At 38.4% G+C, this 23,773-nt stretch overlaps 1 protein-coding gene across 2 annotated transcripts; it reads right to left on the bottom strand.

Moving 5' to 3' along the window:
* Nucleotides 1-1,068: 1,068 nt before the first annotated feature.
* Nucleotides 1,069-23,201, bottom strand: gramd2b (GRAM domain containing 2B). Of its 2 annotated transcripts, none has more exons than XM_066711341.1 (14): nucleotides 23,007-23,201; nucleotides 8,987-9,112; nucleotides 8,276-8,360; nucleotides 7,658-7,727; nucleotides 6,992-7,095; nucleotides 6,731-6,826; nucleotides 6,564-6,635; nucleotides 4,484-4,564; nucleotides 3,975-4,086; nucleotides 3,633-3,749; nucleotides 3,451-3,538; nucleotides 3,158-3,262; nucleotides 2,344-2,434; nucleotides 1,069-1,778 (listed from the first exon to the last, which is right to left on the bottom strand). In XM_066711341.1, the coding sequence occupies exons 1-14, from the start codon at nucleotides 23,129-23,131 to the stop codon at nucleotides 1,737-1,739; spliced, it is 1,314 nt and encodes a 437-aa protein (XP_066567438.1). In that variant the 5' UTR covers nucleotides 23,132-23,201; the 3' UTR covers nucleotides 1,069-1,736. The 2 variants fall into 2 exon arrangements, with proteins under 2 accessions (XP_066567438.1, XP_066567440.1); XM_066711343.1 differs by lacking the exon at nucleotides 23,007-23,201 and adding an exon at nucleotides 14,626-15,402.
* Nucleotides 23,202-23,773: the final 572 nt, after the last annotated feature.

Here is a 23,773-nt window from a genome sequence, read left to right as displayed (position 1 = left end):
TTGTGCCGTTTCTTCCGAGTGCAGTTTTTAATCATGATACACACTGTGATTAATGGAAAATAGAACTGTGCCTATTGTCTGTATTTTATTAATATAAACGTGCGGTACACCTGGGTTAAACCAACACCCTATATAACCAATACTTGTAGTGCATCATTACATTTTCCAGGCTCTCTCTCAGTATGCATAATTATACTACATGAATATTTAAACATTCAACAATCAAATAGGGAAAATGCATTTGAAAGAAAGTTGGTCGTAGTTGCTTTTTGTCAAGAGTACTTGTTTTCATTGTGCACCAAGTGATTCGCAGACACACACAGCTGTTTGAATGACAAGGGGCTTTAGTTCATGATGCAATCACATTAGAAAGTCTTTTGCAAAAGTGACAAGTAGCATCAAAGACTCTAGGTACAGTGGAGGAGGTTACTAGTAACTCACACTAAAATGTTCATACTTTTATACTCTTGCTTTTCCTAAAAGTTTAATGTGATTTTTAGCTTACCATGGACAAATCTATCCAGATTTAGATGCATATCAATACTGATACAGATCTAGGGGTCAAAGTGAAAGATGTACCAGTAAAATGCATTAGGTTTTGGCGAGGATTAGACTACAGCACAGTTCATCCTTATTCACACAAAATCATGTACAAGTACTGGTTTTACACTTTTACTTAGAAAAAAAAAAATCCAAACTTGCACTGCCTTTAAATCAGGCTAAGTAACTAGTATTAATACTTTGATCTTAAAGAAGGGTTTTTCAAAACAATATTACATATAGCTTATAACAATACTGCAGTTTAGTATCAAATGAATCACAAAATCCTTATTAAAAAGATAAACATGCTTTTGAGGTTTAATTAAATTAAGGGTATATCCACAACTGGTTTAAATCTCTCATTAAAACCAAACATAATTTTACTGTACTAAGCCAATTCAGAGCTACAGAGAATGAAGGAACATCCATGACCGTCCTGCCCCTAACCTGCCTGCAAAGCACCAGTATTTACTTACCAGTCAATTTACAATTAAAAAAGGGAAAGCTTAATGCAAAATACACATCAAATAAACGAAGACAATGCTTTCTTTTTTATTTCCAATTTCAAACATTTCACAGAAATGGTTAAAATGTACTCAATTACAGCTCATATACATTAATCTAATGGCTTCACAACAGTTTTTTTTTTTTTTCTGATGAAATTAAATCTGGTTACAAAACAAAAAAACTGAAAGACTTAAGGCCACATGAAGAATAGACTTTAATGAAATTTTAATGACATAAATACGTTCTTTATTCTTTTACAAAATCTTAAATCACATTTGACAGCATAGAGATGTTATCTCCACCTCAGACGCATGTATCCAGCACATGCGTTTTTAAGGCCTAAGTCAACCCAATTCACCTGTATTTGGAGTGTTACTTTTTTTTACCCTTTAATTAGCTCTTACTGCTACAAAACAAATCATCTTTGGGCAAAGGCCTGTTTATAACCCTCCATTTCAAGTGTCTAAGTAATTGAAATGTAGTGCAGTTTAGTCCTCAAAAGGGAACTGACAAAATAGAATCGTATTGCACAATTAAGAACTTTTACATTCCACAAAAGTAAGGCCACATGGTGTTTTTTATCTGTCGTTTCCGCTCAGCAGAGTTTGCATGTACACACGGTGGTCCAAAAAGACAAGCAGCAAGATACCAATATCAGGTAAGCATGGTTTAGCCCATATCCAAGTCCCTCACTCAGTCTCATCTAACAGTCTTTGCAAGTTTCTTTGAATCTGAGAAGAAATTGAACAAATAAAATTACAAATTGTGACCAAATGTATATATATTGCAACAGTCAAAAAACATGAATCATGAGTAAACATTTGGAGTTTCACTCATATATTAACAAACATACAGACTTTGTGTCAGTGCAGTTTTCTGATGAAAGTCTTTGCTCATTTGTGGATAACCTAGCCATTAGTGTACCATCATCAAATTACAGAATTTAAATCATGTGCTAATTATCAATGGTTTGATCAACATCACCTCTAACTGAAATCTAGGTCAGTAAGGAAGTTATTCTGCAAATACATTTCACATTCTGGCACAGTTTTTACACAATCATCGCATGGCCCAGGTGTGAAAAATAATAACCAAACATGCATGTATATAGCTCAACACTTGTTATGTAGCTCAGTAATGACAAATGCTTGGGAAAATGTGATTGCGTGTTTCAGCACTCCCATAGTTAGCTCCAGTACACCTGCCCGATTAGATTCAGGCTTATTGCGTCCTTAAAGCAATATTTTCCAATGCATCAAGCAACAAAATAATCTGAGAGATTTATGGTACACTCACCTTCTCTAGCTTCAACAGGTTTGACGATAACTCCCCATAAATTTCTGCACCAATGTCCATCTGAACTCTTGAACTTCGTGGCACCACATTTCTGTAACAGAAGTCCACCAATACTATTAAAATGTACAGTAAAATAGCCCAGGTTAGGTAGATAGGCATAGTCTTAAAATAATATTGCTGCTTTACTGAATTTATTCACCATAAGATGTGCCATTTTCAATGTTGGGCGTTTGTAATTGAGCTGCACTAGTGCTACTATAAAAGAAAAAACAAAAACCACTTAACAGTAGCAAAATACTGAAGTTGTATTTCAAGGCTCTATTACATTGTTTTTTTAAATTCTGAAACTACACCACTATCTAGAAGTTTCAGATAAGGTAGTTATAAAAGTATAGTGCTATGCCAGGTCTGCAAAAGCAGTTCACGTCTGGATAATTCAAAGTAATTCCCTCTGTCTGAAGTACAAAAGCAGAACCACTTACTGCCACAACAATCTCCACTAACCTTTAAACCTGATGTTTAGTCATTTTAATTTCTTTAAAGATGTATTAGTTGGAATTATTCTAATCACAGCCTAGATCCCAACATGTAGTTTTAAATCCCCATGGATTCAATTGTACAAGGACTTACACACGGAATACTGCAGCAAATTACAGCTATAAAAGCTCAGACACTCCAAAAAAGGCCCACTATTTTTATTATACTGATAAGAAAACTACTTTCACAGTTCTAGGCTTTTTACAAAACAGTCGTTTACATGATCAATGTAAATAAAAACTGGTCTGTGTAGGTTTGTTTGGTTAAAGATGCTTACTCAGTGTGCTGGTACTCTGCCATGGAGCCCAGCGAGGTCAGGCGCTGTTCCAAAGCCATGATTTTGAAAGCCATATAACATGAAGAGATAACCAGAATGCACACTCTGGAGAAAGGAAAAAGTACAAATATAAGCCACCTAAAACTAGTCTGATGTAAAACATTATTGTAAATGTAGTATTTTTGAAAACTTTGCGATCTTCAACATAATAAAGATAATGTTGCTGAAATTATACATCTTCCCCCCTTCTCATAAAAAAAGTATGGTAGTTTTATAAGTAATAACGAACTTACAGAAAGAAGTAGACCAGCAGGAGGGTATTTAAAGACATCGGCTGCAACGACTTCACTTTATGGACAACCCCCACCAACCTGGAAGGACCTGCAGCAAATAAAAACACAACAGGTTGGTAGGAATAGAAACGGTTTGAGCTCCTGTACCACATGTTCTCTGAAGCTTATGCACTAAATCGTACCATTCCTGTGTGGACTTAGCTTCACTTCTGGGTTTTGCTTGATGTGAATGTCGGCATGGACTGGAATCTCCCCGTTCTTCACCACATTGAGGAAATTCGGAGAAATGCCTGGGAATTCTTGATTTAAAAAACACAAAGACAACGAACACTGCTTTAATTCATCCAACAAGATAGAATACAGACTAATTCAAATAAATAATAGCTGTTCAAGTGGTAATTATTCCTGCCACAGATTGGGCAGATTCAGTGCAAATTTTACTTATGCTGTGAATTAAAAGACATCAGACAGCATCTCCAACATAAAGGGGTGTGTGACCACTGAGCATTTGAGAAGGCGTATACCTGTGATGGGTTCAAACTCTGGTGTCTGGGAACCTGAACTTGTGCTCTCCGCCATATCCTGCCTCCTCTGCCTCACTGCCCCATCCAAGTCTGAAAACTCTCCTGAAAAATCCTGAAGGGGCAGAGCAATACATTTCATTGTCTGTGGAAGATGCACTGGACACAAACATCTGTCAGTCGAACCATCCTCCTATAGCTATAGCTACACAAGTCTGAGGCACGCTAAAAGCCAACAAGTCAGAAAATAAATATAATTGAATAAACCATCAAACTTTTTGTGAATAACAACTTTGCCAGTCTCTCAGGTGTACTTGATGGAAATGACTGGTTTGACAGGTTCTTTGGATGTACACCTCCCAATTAAATGGTTAGTCAAGTAGTTTCATTCTGTCACTACAAGCAGTTGACTCAAGCGCTAAGTCTTTCATCAGTTAACAAGTACTGCAGATGCCCCGCAGCTACTGCCTGTTTTCACTTTGCTACGAGAAAGGAAGAGAAGATCTACTAACCAGAGGCAAAGATGAGGGGCGCTCAGCCCTGAAACTGTTCTCTGTGGAAGAGGGGATGGGACTGTTTCCAGCACTTTTTCCCTGAAATATGTCCTTGAAATTAATGGTGTGCTTTCATGATTGCATTAATAAAGTATTTATTCTCACATAGGAAGAAAATATATAACCCCAATTCCGAAAAAGTTGGGACAGTATGGAAAATGCTAATAAAAACAAAGAGGAGTGATTTGTAAATTTACTTTGACTTATATTTAAACAAAATGTATAAAGACAAGGTATTTGATGTTTTACCTAATCAACTGCATTGTTTTTTGAAGGTAAACGTTTCTTTTGAAATTGATGCATGCATCACGTTCCAAAAAAGTTGGGACAGGGGCAATTTATGACTAATAGCGATGTGACAAGCTGAAATAAGAAGGCGATGTGAAACAGGTGAGGTAATCGTGTAATCATAAGGAGCCTCCAAAAAAGGCCTAGTCCTTCAAGAGCAAGGATGGGTCAAGGCTCGCCAATCTTCCAACAGATGCGTCAGCGAATAATCCAACACTTTGAGAACAACATTCTCCAAAGACAAATCGGTAGGAGTTTGGGCATTTCACCTTCTACAGTGCACAATATAATTAGAAGATTCAAGGAATCCAGTCAAATCTTGGTGCGTAAAGGGCAAGGCCGAAAACCACTTCTGAATGTGCGTGATCTCCGATCCCTCAGACGTCACCGTCTTAAAGACCGTCACGAGTCTGTAATGGATATCCTGACATTGGTTGGTGAATACTTTGGTAAACCTTCATCAGGCAACACCATTCGCCACTGCAACCACAGATGCAAGTTAAGGCTTTACTATGCAAAGCAGAAGCCACATCAACACTGTCCAGAAGCGCCACCCACTTCTCTGGGCTCGGTCATCTGAGATGGACAGTAGCACAGTAGAATCGTGTCTTGTGGTCTGACGATTCAACATTTCAAATAGTTTTTGGACAAAACAGCCATTGTGTTCTCCAGGCCATAGAGGAAAAGGACCATCCAAGCTGTTATCGGTGTCAGGTCTAAAAGCCAGCGTCTGTCATGGTATGGGGGTGTGTCAGTGCCCATGGCATGGGTAACTAGTGAGGGCACCATTAATCCAGAAATACATGTACACATTTTGGAGCAACATATGCTGCCATCCAGATGTCGTCTTTTCCAGCGACATCCCTGCATTTTCCAGCAGGACAACACCAAACCACATTCTGCCCGGATTACAAGCATATGGTTGCATAGGCAGAGAGTGCGGGTGCTAGCATGGCCTGCCTGCAGTCCTGACCTGTCTCCCATTGAGAATGTGTGGTGCATTATGAAGCGCAAAATAAGGCAATGAAGGCCCCGTACAGTTGTGCAGCTGAAGAAATGCGTAATGGATGAATGGGGGAAAATTCTGCTTGTTAAACTTAACCAACTGGTGTCCTCAGTGCCCAAACGCTGAATAAGTGTTATTAAAAGAAAAGGTGATGTTACACAGTGGTAATCAGTCGACTGTCCCAACTTTTTTGGAGTGTGTTGCAGTCATCAGATTTTAAATGATTGTATATTTTCAAAAATAAATTAAATTCACAAAGTAAAACATAAAATAATGTGTTAATAATGCGGTTTCAATATAGTACAGGGTGAATTGAATTTTCAAATGACTCTTCTTAGTATGGAAAATGCAAAAAAACAAACAGTCCCAACTTTTTCGGAATTGGGGTTGTATTTTTAAAAGGTAAAAGACAATCAACTTGCCATAAAACACACAAATTATATTTAGTGCAATATGAATTAACTAGCGGTAAATTATTATTTTTATAAAAAGATCACTTGCCCATTTAAGATGACCACCAAAATAAAAACAAGAACCTTATAATCAATTCCCCACGATAACCCCATTGCCAACACAGAAGTGTACAGTCTAAACACTGATAACCTGTGCATCCAGTTTACGTTTCTAGGAAGGCACAGACATGCAATTATATAATTATGTTACCTCAGACCTATTATTCTCAACAAAACAGCGATTTAATAACTTAGAAGAACAACAAGTAGTACTAGCTCAGTCCTTACTTACATCGAGATGAAAGCAGATGGATTTTAAGAATTTGTAGGTAGTATCTCTTGAGAGAAAGGACACAAATAGGTGCTGTAAAATAAATACAAACATTAAATATCCACAGCAAGACGTATTTAAAAAATGGCAATTTAAAAACAGAGAGCAAAAAGTGATTTTCCACTTACCCGGTCAGTCGTGGTTGCGATAACAAGTGCATTTGGCACTAAAATGGCAGTTTTTGTTTTTTTAATCAGGGTCACAGATGTTACTGGAATAGCAATCTAGCAAAAAAGATAAATATATTTTAAATTAAGCTACTTTAAAATGAAATAGACTGTGAGAATTTACAAAATGATGCACATTTTGCAAGACTAAAGATAACTACAAATTAAAATCACATTACACATTTAAAAGTCAGCATATGCTAAACGAGCTTGTATTCTCACCTTTGTATCTTTTCCAAAGACTTTGGAATGGAAACAGATCCAGTTTTCCGAGACAAACAGTTTTCCCTGATAGAGGATATCTTTTTGCAAGGCACAAGTATAACCTGAAGGAAAACAAGACATTATTCAGGGTGTAAAAAAAGAATAGGAAAACATGCATGAAAAAATCTGAAAATGTCAGTCTCAAGCCTCCGCACCCACGGTCTCAACTCAGTTCAAGTGGAATGTCACACACCCACATTGTGAAACCAAGCATATACACAGGACAGTGAAGCAACCCTGCAAACAAAAATCACAGTGAGCAAAATGATCACTGGTTGTGTGGCAGGCTGAGGAAAGTGGACGATGGGGGACTGCTGGATCCTGCAGTGCTCAGCCCATTTCATTACACCTCTCGGGAAAGCAAGGTTACCGTCGGCTGTGGTGTAGCTCAGAACCGACCGTCGATGCCTGGACTATATAACTCCTGTCCTCCAAGCAGAGGCTCTTATCAGTTATACATTTTGATTGGTCAACTCTCATCAACACTCCCTAGGTAGACGCTGATGGGGATCGCATTAGTAAACTGAACCGGAAGGGAATAGGCCCCTTGTTTAAAGGTTTTCACACATCAGCCACATCAGAGAGAAACTGATGAAAAGGCGAAGAAAGTTGCATTCTACTTACTTTGTCTGAGTAGCTCCTCTTTACTTATTTCTTTGAATATTTTGTGATACTGTGCATTTGTTTTGGAAAACTGAAAAGAAAGAAGGTAGTTTAATATATAGTAAACAGGAAATTACCGAAAAGGCCAATGCACTAATCTACTGTGTCACATCATTAACAGAGATATGACCTATTGATTAAATGTATAATATTTCCAACCTTGTGCTTTATTTAAATCATGTCCATTAATTAAACATACTTTTAAATGACGGAATCAGAAGTAGAAGGATCAGAAGGCTTTAAACCAGTGCTGCCCAAACCCAATCCTTGAGGGCCCCTATCCAACAGGTTTTATAGGTAACCTTTAATCATTAATTTGTTAACACCTGGAACCATTTCAATGTGATCAATTAAGCAGGTGATTTGAGAAATAAAGTAATGTAGATATTTGGTAAAAAGAAAATGAACTACCCTTTTAGCCCTCAATGAACGGAGTTTCCTTAATTTAACAAGTTAATTGCTCAGGACCTTCCACATGATCACAATCTGTTGAAATCGGCGATTCAGGGTGACTGACAAAACTTACTGGATAGGGGCTCTCCAGGACCGTGTTTGGGCACCACTACTTTAGACACTAACCTGGCTGGGGTGAGACTTTTTCCTTTCAAGTTTGGTTTCAAAGTCACTTGGAGATTGCAGGGAGGACTGTTCAAAGGTTTTTGACCTAAACAAATATTTTAAAAAGCTATGAAATTCCATATGTCAAGCATGACTGAAGCAAGTTTGAAACAGGTTCTTTTACAGGAAAACACTGAATTCAGGTGTAATTCCTTTAAATAGAAAGTTGTGCAATGTATTTCTAATTCAATACTTGTTTTTTTTTAGGGACTTGGTTCCACTGTGTGGATGAGGGTTGCATTCAAATTGCATTTCTTGTTGAATCTCAAGCTTAACAGACATCCCCCATCACTATTATGTAAGTATCTACATAAATGCAGCTGTTTTTGTAGCACTGGAAAATCTTGTTATTGCACACACACACAATAGTGTACAAAATTGTGCATTTATTTGCAAATCTTTAGTTATCCATTTATAAGATGTTCTGCATTCAACAGAAGAAAAAGTTACCAGCACCTTTTGATAGTTTCTATTTAAAACTACCAAAAAGGCCTGAGAATAAAACCTACATGTCACAATGTTCTTGCACAGTAATACAGGCCACTGACAGAAAACCCTAAACCTCTGATAATCCAGGAGTCTCGATGCAGCCCAATGTGCACAGGCTTATAAATCATTTGGATTCTCAGCTGACTTGCATTGAATTACAACTGGGCGATGACATTTCCTCACCTTACAAGAGGCGGCTTTTTTCGGCTCTCGGAGGGCTCGGTGTCAATCTCCGATGGCTGTGGTTGATCGGCGCTGGGCTTTGCAGCTCTCTTTTGTTTCTCCTCGCTCCCATTCTCAACTTCGCAGCTGTGAACAGAAATGGCCATCAGCAATGTTGTCAGATGCAAAACAAAAGCATCACACCTTTGGCAAACAGTTCTTCTTTACCAATGAAAGGTGAAAAGGCATAAATACATATAGTATAGGACACTTAGTTGTCAGTGTATATTTTTTTCTATGCAATGCAATGGCACAAACAGCTTTGCTTAAAATAAAATAGCCAAGATGAGTGAGCCTTTTTGTTTTGTGCATCATCAATAATACTCATTCAAACAATGGAAGAGGAAACCCAAAACTACAGCAATATTACCATTACATTTGTATCACATCCTTTGATTAGCATGATAGACAGGACTTTGTGCATTTTGGGATTCCAGAGCGAAACACAACACACAAAAAATGAGGCTAGGATCATCTCTTACATATTAATTACCCAGTATTTTCACGTCAATCGCCATTCATATTTAAATACATTAATTGATCTTATAAATATGCTACATATGGTGCTGTAAAATATTTCAGGGGTTTAGCGTGTGCTTCAATATATTTGGAGAAATAGCACAAACGCAGGCTTAACTTTAGAATATAACCCTTGGCTAGGAGAACTAGAAAATTAGCAAGCAGGGTTTTTATTTTTTATTTTCTAATAGTACAACAGGTTATATAAAGGAATCCAGTGTATGTTATTTCATAACTAGCACTGAAAGATGTTCCAAAACAGTTTAGTAAAGTGACAGGAAAGTAACAGGTGAGCCTTCACTATACAGCACACAAAGGGAATGTCAGCCAAAACCCATCGTAGGTTGTGCAATAATGAAAGTGTAACCATCAAGCCTGGGAATAAAACACACATCTCCCCTTTCCTCCATTTTCAAAAGGCAGGTGGAGCAGGCATAGAGGAACACACCTACAGTAAGAGATCAGATCATTATAAACCAGTGAGTGGCAGGTATAGTAACAAAAACGAATTGGCTAGGGCAAGATAATGATTGTAATTAATACATTAATACAATTATTTTCAAGGAAGACCAAATCCACACATCACACTGTAGCAAACACTACCACGGTATGCACTCATAAAGCAGGTTCAAATTCATAACAAAGTTCAAGGTCAGCCTGAGAAATTACCTTGTACTCTGTAATCTGCATAAAACATTATTGGTCACTTACTGTCCTTGAGCTGGTCGTGATCACATGACTATGGGCAGCAGTGTGGAATAGTAGGTTAGGGATCTGGACTTCTGAGTGGAGGGTCATGGGTTCAATCCCTGGTGGGGGACTTTACCAAGACTGCTCCAGTAAAATCTCAGATGCATAAAAGGGGTAATTGTATGTAAAAATAATGTGCAATTGTAACAACTGTAATTCACCCTGGATCAAGGTGCCTGCCAAGAAATTTAATAATGACTGTCAACTGGTCAACCTCAAAATTGAGACTTAAATGTCAGTTGCCTCAGGGCACCCGTATCTGTTTTGTACCACCTGGGCAGTTTCTGGTTCTCATTCAATGGGAATTGCAGCTGGTCAATTCCAATAAACCCAATTCAATGAAGCAACTTCTTAGTAACGTGAAGTTGATTTCCCTTTTGTAAGGCAAAACAAAAACAACCAAATAACCTACTGTACTCTACAGTAAAGTACTGAACCAATTGATTACAAGTTAGTAACGTACTTACTACAGAGAGGAACGGTTCATGCTTATTGTGCATATATTTTATGTGCAAGCCTTAAAGCACACTGAATAACAAATTCAGTTATCATGGTAATTGTATTTAGGCTTCATCCTGAACTGGAATATAACAGTAGCTTTCACAATCTATTAAGGCACACATTCTCAATGGACTATGAACAACATACGTTTCCTCACAATAACAATGTTACATTTTCAGAATGGAATAAAATTAATTTTGTCCACCATTTGAATAAGGGCCAAATCCACAATGAAAAGAATAATGGGAATTTGAGTTCAATAAATAATAATAATAATAATAATAATAATAATATTATTAATAATAATAATAATAATAATAATAATAAAAATCCAAGTTTCCTGTAACCTTTGTAGGTCACACAGCAAATAGTTTAGAAAAGTTTTCTGCAGTCTTATTGCTAGGTTGGTGGAAGTTGTAAATTTGGCCATTGTAGTTTAATACTTAAATAAATCAAGGTGTCAAATGGAGACTTTAAATAATAAAATATTTCTGTGTGGACATCTCTTTCCAAGAAAACGAGTATGAAGATACATGATAAACCAATTAAATGCAGTAATTTTCCGAAAAACGTGAAATGGTAGATTGGAAGCAAGTAAATTGTATAAATAACATTTAAATTTAAATGCTAAATCAGACATGGTTATTTATAATAGCTTTATTGAATCTTTTTATATATAAAAAAATGCCCTTGTGTCTGAAACATACAAGCCTTGCCAGTGTGTGAAATAGTTCTCAAGCATTTTCCAAAGTCCAGAGTCCGGGTTGATAACTTGCCTTGCGGGTGAATTTTTAACCCGGAGAGCTCCTTCTGCACCCGTCACACGCTTCTCGCACTTCAGCAGCATTGGGGCAAATCACTACGACCACTTTAAAAATCAATACAAGTTCCCCCACATCTGCAAACACCGGCTTCTGGAGACTGTTTACCAGTCATAGGCAAATCACAGAGGCTTACACTGCATTTACCAAAGCAACACTGCTTTTGTGCTCTAAAATCTGAGCACACACCAGGGTCACCAGACTGTCTCAAGAGAAACCTACTGCTCTAGCTGACTCTCTCTACAACACTAACAGGACAAAACACCTTCTAATAGGGGGCAATACCTGATTAAATGGAGAAAGGATATCAAGACTAATCATATCACAACTTAATTCAATTAACAGAATGGGAATGGTTGAAGTGAGAACAATGAGGACAGCACATTTTATACTGGAGTGTAAACATCACGTAACAAGTGTTAACAGACTGAATCATCAGCTCTCGAAGTATGAAAAGTGGAAGTTATTAAGATAATCTAGTAAAATAATGTATGGCGGCAAATATTGGATTTTACTAGTTTGTTTTTACGCAACCTTGTATATGTACAGATTTTTAAGTTAAGGAAAGTGAGCAACTACAGCAGCAATATTCATTCATGCTCATGGGGAACAGGACTATCTCCAGGTTTTCATTGCAACGGTCATCTTTTTTTAATTAATTTTATTTTATTAATTATTAATTTAACCAGCCTTAATTGCCATCTTATACATGCCTTTGACCACTGAGGGTTTTAGTTACCATTGAAGTTAACTTTAAAACCTGCAGAACTGTTTCTTTAGGACCAGGAGTGAATATCACTGAACTACAGAAAAAAGTACTATACTAGTTAGTGTTCAGAGAATGTACACAAGAACCGTGACATGTTTTATTTTCATTATTTTAACCCTTTTCAGAATAAAAGTGTGAGTGGAATAATTTATTTAAGTACCAGAATACAATGTTTGCTTTTTAAATCTTGCTGTGTGTAACAAGACAAAACAACATAAACATGTTGTATGAATAAAATGTACAGATACATTTACAATCAGCAAAAAGACTGCAGGTATGCTTAACCTTATTCAGCAATTAAAACTGTTGCCTTCTAATTCTATGTGAACTAGACCTACAATCACATTCTAAAGTATTATTGCAATCCACAGGGTTAGAAAGTAGTTACATGGTGTTGAGTCGCACCCTCATCTCAATGGAAGTTCTCACTAACGGCACATCTTGCAATCTTTATGACAACCGAGAAAACATTCCAGTGCTAAATACAACTGCTGAGTACCTGAAGGTGAATGCAGACACTGTAATTTGCAGTGTTTGCTTACAATTGTTTCCATCTTACGACCTTCACAATCAGAAAACATTCCAGTTACTTCTGTGTAATTTACTGCAGTACATACAACAAATATCAAGCCTACAAGGACTGAAGCCTTGAGATTTCTCTTTACAGCATAATCTGGTGCAAGGGACATCACATTATGCTATACTGAAGACCAATCTAAGTACACCCTGTTCTTCATGGGCAACACGAGACTCTGACATTGCTGGTAAACCTCAAACAGCATATTTGCATGCAAAACAAAATATAGGCTAGCTGTAATACAATTAAAGTTAACCATGTCCTGTCTCTTACCCATCTCCTCCACAATCAATTACATCCACAGGAGGTGATTTCAATGTCCTTTGTAACAAACTGCTGTGAACTGCTGTGACAAACCTTCAGCTCCCTAGAGAAACTACTTGAAGATAATTTAACTTGCACACTCAATAGGCACTTAAAATACAATCTAATTCTGTACATTCAAATCACAGACTTCGGGATGATTAAAACATGTTTCACAAAACTAAGAGTTTCTAAAATAATACAAATTGTCCTACTTAATTAGAGCATAATGCATGCTTCTTGTTGACACAAATACAGAACAACCAGTACAATGTGACACAAAACATACCAGCTCTCAACACATTAAATAATATTGAAGGGTCACCCAGGTGCGATCACTTATGCAGGCAATGCAGTCCAATTTAAATAACCCTGGTTGCAAAGTTCCCATACTCTTCCTGCTTGTCTACTTGCCTGTCTGGGTAAACATTGTTGGTCTGGCTGCCACTGGGGTTTGTTTGCATGTTGGAATTCTTCATTAGATTAGATCATAAATCCAATTATTTTGACTGATTCACTCCCCAGCAAACGAGTAGGCAACATGCAAAACACTGCATTAGTAACACAAGTGTATATTACAACTTATCATGTTATGTGCATAAGCACTTCACTGGACCTGTGTTAACTTTAACCAAAAATAGACACATCTAGTGGCTTGAAACTTGAACCATATACTTCTTAGGCACCTAACTTTGAACCAATGCGATTATACAGCCGAAAGGGAGATATCGATTAAGAGAGAGAAAAAACGCATTGTTTATATCGAGCCCAGAGCATCAAAATGAAAAGCACAATACGGAAAAATATCGTCTTGCGCCTGCGCTATCGTATTCGTAACTATACTGAGATTTTTGTTTTACGTTGTTAATACTTGATCAGTACCTTTCAAACATCTTATTTTATAAGACAACACTAATCCATAATTAGTTCAGCTAAGTTAGCTGCACGAAAAACTAGCCACGTTTAACTGATACAATGTACTCCATTACAAAAGTTAATCTGGATACAAACTGACAAGAAACAAATCACTTCCACATTATTACACTTAGGGGATTATTTTGCGACTTTATAACCAGTATGATTACTCACAAAGAAAAAACACCAGTCAATACAAGTTTGTGTGTATACAGACACAGACACACACAATATGCTGGTGTAAATACTGAAACACTGCCCGATCGGTTTGATACCCGAAATCGGATGCATCCTCTCCGGAACAAAACTTATTTTACACAAGTTGTGTGGAGACATACGAACAAGGATAGTTTGGGGGAAATAAACTGGATCCCTTTCACACAAGTAGGCCGTAAACTGCAGCCGGGAACACCTCGCACATTATAAACAACTTTCCACGACTCACTTGGACCCGATCGTCTTTGGGTCTCTCTTGCTTGGCGTCCTGGCCGGCTTCACGTCCTCCACCGACGCCGAGAGCGGGGTCTGATGGCTGGGCTGCTGTTCTGTCATCAGTACCATCTCTCAGAGCTGCCCCGGCTGCCACACTCGCGGTCTCACCCCCTTTCTGTCTCCCCCCACACGTAACACCGCCTCGTTTGGGCCGCGGCTGCCGCCCGCCCGGAGGAGGCTCCGTTTAGGAAAGAGGCCCTTCCCAGGAAACTTCACTCAAGCGACGGAGAGCCACACAGGCAGGACGAGCATAGTGGCGTCGGGCTGGCGCTGCAGGTACGGACGCGCTGCGGCACCTGCATTTGGCCTAGTGCCTAAGATAACTCGTCTGTGTGCACGGCAGCCTGCAGACCCAAACCCGTTATTCGAGTTTTGTTTGCTGGACAAAATGCGCGTTTATAAGAGTGTATCCTGTTAACGTCTCATTGCAGGCAGCACAGTCCGCTGGAAAGGACGCGTTTCTATTATAAATCATGCATGCACTGCTGGGTTAAATGAGGCGGCGCGGATGTGTTTGGTCCAGAATGAACATAAAGCCTCATCAATACAAACACAGTAGTAAAAAGGTAACAGCAGGAGGGGGGAGCAGCTCCATTACAACCAGTCCCTTGCATTTCCCATGAACGCGTTTGTGTTGACCTCTCTCTTTACATGCGCCCTAAATAATGCAGCGGGATGTGTAAGGGCATCACTTTGTCGCAAACAGGGCAGCCGGCCACAATGTGAGTTCTGCTTCCGGGACGCAAGCCGGCTGTGCGTGTTATTGTCACTGGCACCCCTGCCCTGTTCACAAGCCAGCAGCACTTACAGTGACGGGGAACTGGCACGCCCAGGGCCATATTATTTTCTATAGGCGTCTGTAAGTTGCATTTTACCCTCTTTCCAAGGGTGCACAATGCATATTTTTAGGGGGAGTCACAAATGTACCTCATAGGCGAGGGTGTCGGCGCTTTTATTTTGAAACGACCAGAGCGGGTCTTTTGTATCCCGGAAGTAGTACTCTTATTGTTACTTATTGTTCTGCGCAGATCTGCATAATTCCACCGACCCCATTGGTGGAGCTGCGCAGATCCGCGCAAGACATCTTCGCTACACGATCGCGAGCCTCAGTTTAGGTTCAGTGGGCTGGAGTTTTGTCGAAGCAGTGGCGTTATGCCAGAGATGATTCCATATTATTACTTACATATTTTCGGACAACTTTACGCATGCCAATATCAGCACTTTTTTAAGATTATGTATTTATGTGCAAAATAGCTACACAATAACACAGGCTAACGTCATTTTCTGTCATGTATACAATACAACAGAAGTGTCAACAATTCATTATTTTGCAAGTCCAAGTAAGTCCCAAGTCATTGAGCTACAAGTCAAGTCAAGTCTAAATTCTTCAATTTTGAGCTTCGAGTCTTAATGTCTCTCTTATATATGAATATATATATATATATATATACACTCACCTAAAGGATTATTAGGAACACCTGTTCAATTTCTCATTAATGCAATTATCTAACCAACCAATCACATGGCAGTTGCTTCAATGCATTTAGGGGTGTGGTCCTGGTCAAGACAATCTCCTGAACTCCAAACTGAATGTCTGAATGGGAAAGAAAGGTGATTTAAGCAATTTTGAGCGTGGCATGGTTGTTGGTGCCAGACGGGCCGGTCTGAGTATTTCACAATCTGCTCAGTTACTGGGATTTTCACGCACAACCATTTCTAGGGTTTACAAAGAATGGTGTGAAAAGGGAAAAACATCCAGTATGCGGCAGTCCTGTGGGCGAAAATGCCTTGTTGATGCTAGAGGTCAGAGGAGAATGGGCCGACTGATTCAAGCTGATAGAAGAGCAACTTTGACTGAAATAACCACTCGTTACAACCGAGGTATGCAGCAAAGCATTTGTGAAGCCACAATACGTATAACCTTGAGGCAGATGGGCTACAACAGCAGAAGACCCCACCGGGTACCACTCATCTCCACTACAAATAGGAAAAAGAGGCTACAATTTGCACAAGCTCACCAAAATTGGACAGTTGAAGACTGGAAAAATGTTGCCTGGTCTGATGAGTCTCGATTTCTGTTGAGACACTCAGATGGTAGAGTCAGAATTTGGCGTAAACAGAATGAGAACATGGATCCATCATGCCTTGTTACCTCTGTGTAGGCTGCTGGTGGTGGTGTAATGGTGTGGGGGATGTTTTCTTGGCACACTTTAGGCCCCTTAGTGCCAATTGGGCATCGTTTAAATGCCACGGCCTACCTGAGCATTGTTTCTGACCATGTCCATCCCTTTATGACCACCATGTACCCATCCTCTGATGGCTACTTCCAGCAGGATAATGCACCATGTCACAAAGGTCGAATCATTTCAAACATTGAACATGACACTGTACTAAACTGGCCCCCACAGTCACCAGATCTCAATCCAATAGAGCATCTTTGGGATGTGGTGGAACGGGAGCTTCGTGCCCTGGATGTGCATCCCACAAATCTCCATCAACTGCAAGATGCTATCCTATCAATATGGGCCAACATTTCTAAAGAATGCTTTCAGCACCTTGTTGAATCAATGCCATGCAGAATTAAGGCAGTTCTGAAGGCGAAAGGGGGTCAAACACAGTATTAGTATGGTGTTCCTAATGATCCTTTAGGTGAGTGTATATATGTGTATATATATATATATATATATATATATACACACACACACACACACAGCTCTGGAAAACAGTAAGAGCCCACTCCAAGTTCAGAAATCAATGTTAAGTGGTCTCTTCCTTTTTCCAGAGCTGTTAATATACAGTAGGTTCCTTATATATATATATATATATATATATATATATATATATATATATATATATATAGATATGAATTATGGGACAAAATCCAAGTTAAAAATATGAATTTGGTCCAAAGCAGAAAATGCACACTCCTACTACTGAGCCTTACTTCGAACATAAGTAGAAGAACATCAGCCATGTTGCTGGATGTCTTCATGCCTCAGTGAAGTATTGTACTTGTACTACAGAGGATTGCACTTGCAAAATATCAAGTTGGACAGAACTGTCACTCATCTGTGCATGATGTGGTCGTAGAATTAGTCCACCATGGCTGAAAACCCGCTCAGTAGGTGCACTTGTTGCTGGTACAGCTAATGCCCTCACTGCCACACTAAAGAGTGATGGCAGGGGTTTCCTATTCATAGCCCAGAACAGGAGGCTGTTTTGTCCTTCAGACATTGTGAGGTACTGGCAGAGCTGAGAGGGCAGGGGATACATTTTGATACATATTTTAAGCAACATTAGCACCTTATGACTCTGTTTAGAGATCACTGGCTAGCTAACTACTGAAATAAACACTACCCAATTGTGCTAGAATGTAGAAAGTTGCTGCTTAGCTAGCTAGGTGATCGTGCTTGGGACAGCGAGGACGCGTTAGCTAGTAGAGGAGACGTCGCACGCATGCGCCTGTGCTGTAGTCCTGTTCTTCTAAAAGTTGGCATTTTGTTAGATTTTCCTTGCTGTTGGTAAGTTTGTGCTTCAAGACCTATAATGGCCAAATGTATTGAAAGAGGGTAACTTCCATGATGAAACGTATTATTTGAGTGATTTTTGTGAATCTCTATGGGGAAAAATGAATGGGATATTTGCGTTAGGAACGGGAAGTTAATTTGCATACACTAGTGCCTACAAGCTGACGACACCACTTCGGCTCTCTATTGTCTCTGGTGAGAGTCAGTTTATTTTTACCTAGTCAGGGCACTGCACCGGTCCTGTGTTAATACACTCGGATATTAACTGTATCAGTCATTGTCTCTGTACGTGGATTTCACTCCATGCTGCTAATAAAACTGCAATTTCTTCGTGATCGCACACAGCACTTGAAATTATATCTTCTGACACAATGTATCTGATCTCTTCCCTGTCTGTCTACAGTCTAGCACACATATCGCTCCTGAAAGTGAATCATGTCCTCAGTGGGGACGGACGCTTACGGACATGTCCAGCACCAGCTATTTAACCTCCACAAAACACGGACACGTCCGGATGCTCAGCCAGTGGAAACGTGGCAATAGTATTGACAGGCCCTGACACAATTAGCGCCACATTCATCCGCGGACTGCCGTGCATACATTTGAATGTAACAAAAAATGTACAATAACTTAAAACATAAAAATGACAAAAGTGAGTTTCTTTTTCCAAGTCATGCCAAGTAAAACACCCGCAAGTCAAGTCAAGTCAATTCACAAGTCAGTGATTGTCAAGTCTAAGTCAAGTCTAAGTAATTTCAGCTTTTTTCAAGTCAAGTCCCAAGTCTCGTAAATTCTAACTCGAGTCAACTCGAGTCAACTCGAATCCCAAGTCACTTGACTCAAGTCTACACCTCTGCAATACAATGCATGATGTAATGATTTATATGATTTTATGCATTAGCAGCACCAGCAGAGCAATTGGGGCAACCACACCCTGCACAATTATGAAAGCATAGGATTCCCCTATTAGTTCTGATATCTTGGCTTCAGCATTTTATATTCTCACCCCTTGTATTTTTTTTTTGTCATGTTTTTGGTATAGATACAGTTCACCTCTAGCCTCTTTTCACTCAATGCTCTACACTGCTTTCAGCCCAGACAATAAAGGTGTTGTGCTTAATTACACATTCCTAAATCAATTACAAGAATGAATCTTAAAACCGGCATGAAGTTAAACAACATAATTGGACATCTTAAAATATAAACAATACAACATGCTGTTGAAGTTATATGTAGTGTTTATTAAGTGTGACACAAATGAATTGCACCACTACCTTTTAAAACTAAAATGCTTGGAATTGAACTGAACAGTGCACAGAGGTTGTTATGATTTAGGACTTGATTTAGGACTTTTTCACCTAAGGTGTGTTATTCATAACAAATATAAAATTATACTTTTCTGAGATCAAATCATTTATTAATTAAGTCACATTTATTTGTGTTTAATGTAAGTTGCTTTTGAACACGAATGGTTGGCAGTACTTTGGAAAATTGTTTTGTCTGAACATTTTTCATATACATTTTCAAGAAGCTTCTTTACTGTATTAATGTTCTAAATATTCTGAACTTTTCTTGGGGGAAGACAATGTCTCATTAAGCATTCAAATGGAAATAGCTTTCGTCTCGCTTTTTCTTTAGAAAGCCATGAGCAAGCCAGGTTCTCTGGGGAAATGGGAAATGCTCTGTGTGATATGAAAGAGTATGATGTAATTAATGGTTTTGCTCATTTTGCATCCAGGGTTTTACCTGGTGAATTAGGTAGATTGTTTAGTTAAATATATATAGATAATAAACCACACATTTCCCTCAATGTGGTGAGGCTCGCTACAGCTGTGCTCTGGATTCTTTTGCATGACACACAGTTTGGACAAGTCAAGGTCAGAAGAGAATGGATTTCTGTTATGAAGCAAATATGAAAAATGTTCTCAGTTTTGGGGACGGTCAAATTGCTAAGAGAGTTGATACTAGGTCATGTGCTGTGCCTTTTGTCAGAATATTGTTTTTGTCTTAATGACTGGAAGAGGGACTGTATCGTCAACTTCATTTTGAGATTACTGACAAGTTGTTTCATGTTAGTTGTAATTTAAGTTTCCATCTAGTAAAGGATCAGTATAAATTCGCAGAGCAAACCCCTATTTAGACATTCTCTATGAATAAAGGGAACTTTTATGTTCTCATCCATCTTATATAATGACTTAATTAGCTAGTGCGTCAAGACATATATGTTGTAAACTCAGCTGATATTTTTTTACCATAGTGTTTTTAACCTTCCATGTTCTCAGTCAAATAGAAACATACTTACTCACATAACGTTTGTCTCATCATTAATATAACTTTATCTTCTGGCCAAATGATAAAATTCTTGCTGCATGACATGCATCTTTCCAACCAGTCAACATGGAGGTCATAATATATGGAGTTGTAAAACTACTTCTGGTGTTGGACAGCTGCATTTTATACAAGACATTGCCATATATATTGGATAACAAAACAATTCTTCCTGGCAAGGTGTTTTTGCGGAAAGACATTTCATGACGATTATGTCCACAGGCACACTTCTGAACCCATATAACCTGTTTAATAATTATTGTAAATATCTCCATGCTTGGCTGAGAACTGACATCACAGGTAAACCATACCCCTATGAATTTAGCATGACTGTACGGATCAAATAACACTACGCCATACTGTTTAATTGAAAAAAGAAGAAAGTGTCAATAAAATACCAAACAGAACAAGAAACAAATCCAATTTAATAAATACAATATATGGGGGCCCGTGCAGCTCAACTGGTAAAAGTCACAACTGAGAGCTCAGGTTGTGCTCTAGACAATGCTGATTTGAATCTGGGCTGTGAAATACCTGACTGAGACTAAAAAAGCAGCATGTAATTCCTAGTCCATAACAGGTGGAAAGTGTCACCCTGGGATTGCAACAGTCATCACATCGTAAGGTGGGTCTGTACCAGACAGCTGACTGTTGCCTTCTCCCAATACTTTAAAATATATATATAGTATATGTATAGTTTTGCATGAATTCATTTTGCATGTAAAGATATTTACAGATGCAATGCCCTCAAAAGAGATCACATCATTTTATGTTTATGGCAAAAAGGTCTGTCACAAGGTTCTAGTGCGGAAAAGGCAGTCAGGACCTTTGCATACCAGAGAGGCTACACAGCCGGGCTGCGTTCTTTGCAAATGAGCATCTAAAGGGTAATCTCTGTGAGTGAAGTAATCTCATGGAAAGTGCTGTGCTGTTCTGTGTTATGGCCAGTGCGAGAGGGTTGGCTGCACTACAAGGTTCAGAAGGGTTTTGTTACGCAAAAATCCCGGACACACTGAATTTCCGATGCCAGTCCGAATGCACAGTAAACAATGGTGAAACAGGAAACATGAAAGATTTCCCTTTCTCTAGAAACAAAATTGTATTGATTTCTGCTGCCACTGCAATCACATATATTATTCCCAATTATTAGGCTACTTGCTTGACTTCAGCTGCACTTCTCTGTAATATTTATAGTTCCTTCTTCAAAAGTCGATCTGCCACTTCTCTTGTCTGTAGCCAGGACCATACATTTAATAAAAAAAACAACTTTGAACTTATAATTGATAAAAGCACCTGCTTCTGTGACATCATTATACATTATATCATACACATTGTTTAATAGTGGAGGGAGCTCATATTGATCAAAGTACCAGGCTCTAATAATACCAGGGTTATTTTAGTTCACGTTGTCAGTTGTCAACATTTCAAAGAGATATCGGATTACCTTTGAGCTTTGACATGTAAATACTCTAACTAAATATGTGTAAAGCACACAGTATAACAATTTTATATTTACCCAGAGATCATTTTCTGTTAGAAAACATACTAAAATGTATACTAGTACACCATTCTGTTTGTATAATAACACATTTTACTGACAAGGTTTGTATTCTGAAAAATTGCCTCTCACATTTCTTCTCTTGCAGTACCACTACTTATTTTCTCTTTGGTATTGAGAAGGGTTTGTATATTTGTGGCAGGCTGTATGAAATTTAATCTTTCCTGTAGAGGAAAATATAAAACTAGAAACACAATATTAATAAATACAAAACAGCTTGCTTTATAACACAGTAATAGTATTAAATTGCAAGGAACTATTTACCCTACTTTAAAAATTAAATTGTTTTCACACTTTTAAAGTCAGCAGTTTGATAAAACTGTTTGCTGTGCATGCATGGTAGAGATCACAAACTGATTAAGAATGGCTGTATGTGTCAGCTGCAGATATACACACAAGTGTGTGACCGTCATAGAAAGGAAATACTTGAATGCTTTGTATTATGTTATCTTTTCAAAAAATATATCCATACTGAAACTACATTTATATTGTACGTTTATCTCGAAAATACACCACCGAGCCCCTCTGTCAACAGTGTTCTGTCCATGTATATTCCTTACTGTTTGTCCAGTGAAATTGCAAAAATAAAGCAAAATTCTTTTCATTTCCCAAGCAGAGTAAATAAAGGCAGTGCTGTGATGTACAAATTATTTCTGTTTCTATATGTAATGTTGAACAATACTGAAAAGACATTGAAGGAACAACAGATGATAATTAAGCTCTCTGTTTGATTATGAGCTAAAGGTTGTGTTTGCTTTTGAAGAGGAAAGGTGGTGAGCATGAGCTCTAATTGCTCGAAAATTTTTCTTATTTTAATTTTTCATAACCAAGTAAACCATTACATGTTTGTACATTCAGGCTGGATGAAAGACATATATTGCCCCAGATAGACAAAAACTGAATACAAAATTAAATACTTACCATAGCAGTGTCGAGTCAGCAATTTCTGAAGGACTTGAAGGGCTAGAATGCATTTGTTTCGGTAAACTGTTCTGTCTCTTATAGTAAGACAGGACAGAGTCATCGTAAGAAAACCTTTTTACCATCAGAAAAGCATAGGTGAGACTGAACGGTGGCTAGTCTGGCGTTGTCCGTGTGAACTGATGTCTCTCTGTCCAGTAAATAGAAGTCGGTGCGTCAAGCTCAGCAGTGCCCTGTTGTAATAAGTTAATAAGTGATTTACCTCCAAATCACTATGGGCAGGACTTGTTGTTAACAAAGGGACAATGTTAATTGCATCTTTTAACTCATAAGTACCTTCACTGTATATGCATGTGCATGTACAGTGAGGGAAAAAAGTATTTGATCCCCTGCTGATTTTGTACGTTTGCCCACTGACAAAGAAATGATCAGTCTATAATTTTAATGGTAGGTGTATTTTAACAGTGAGAGACAGAATAACAACAAAAAAATCCAGAAAAACGCATTTCAAAAAAGTTAAAAATTGATTTGCATGTTAATGAGGGAAATAAGTATTTGACCCCTTCGACTTAGTACTTGGTGGCTAAACCCTTGTTGGCAATCACAGAGGTCAGACGTTTCTTGTAGTTGGCCACCAGGTTTGCACTCATCTCAGGAGGGATTTTGTCCCACTCCTTTTTGCAGATCCTCTCCAAGTCATTAAGGTTTCGAGGCTGACGTTTGGCAACTCGAACCTTCAGCTCCCTCCACAGATTTTCTATGGGATT

Source organism: Amia ocellicauda, chromosome 8 (genome assembly GCF_036373705.1).
Source record: "Amia ocellicauda isolate fAmiCal2 chromosome 8, fAmiCal2.hap1, whole genome shotgun sequence".
NCBI lineage: Eukaryota > Metazoa > Chordata > Actinopteri > Amiiformes > Amiidae > Amia > Amia ocellicauda.
The sequence above is the reverse complement of the archived record's forward strand: the minus strand, read 5'-3'. Positions and strand labels throughout refer to the sequence as shown.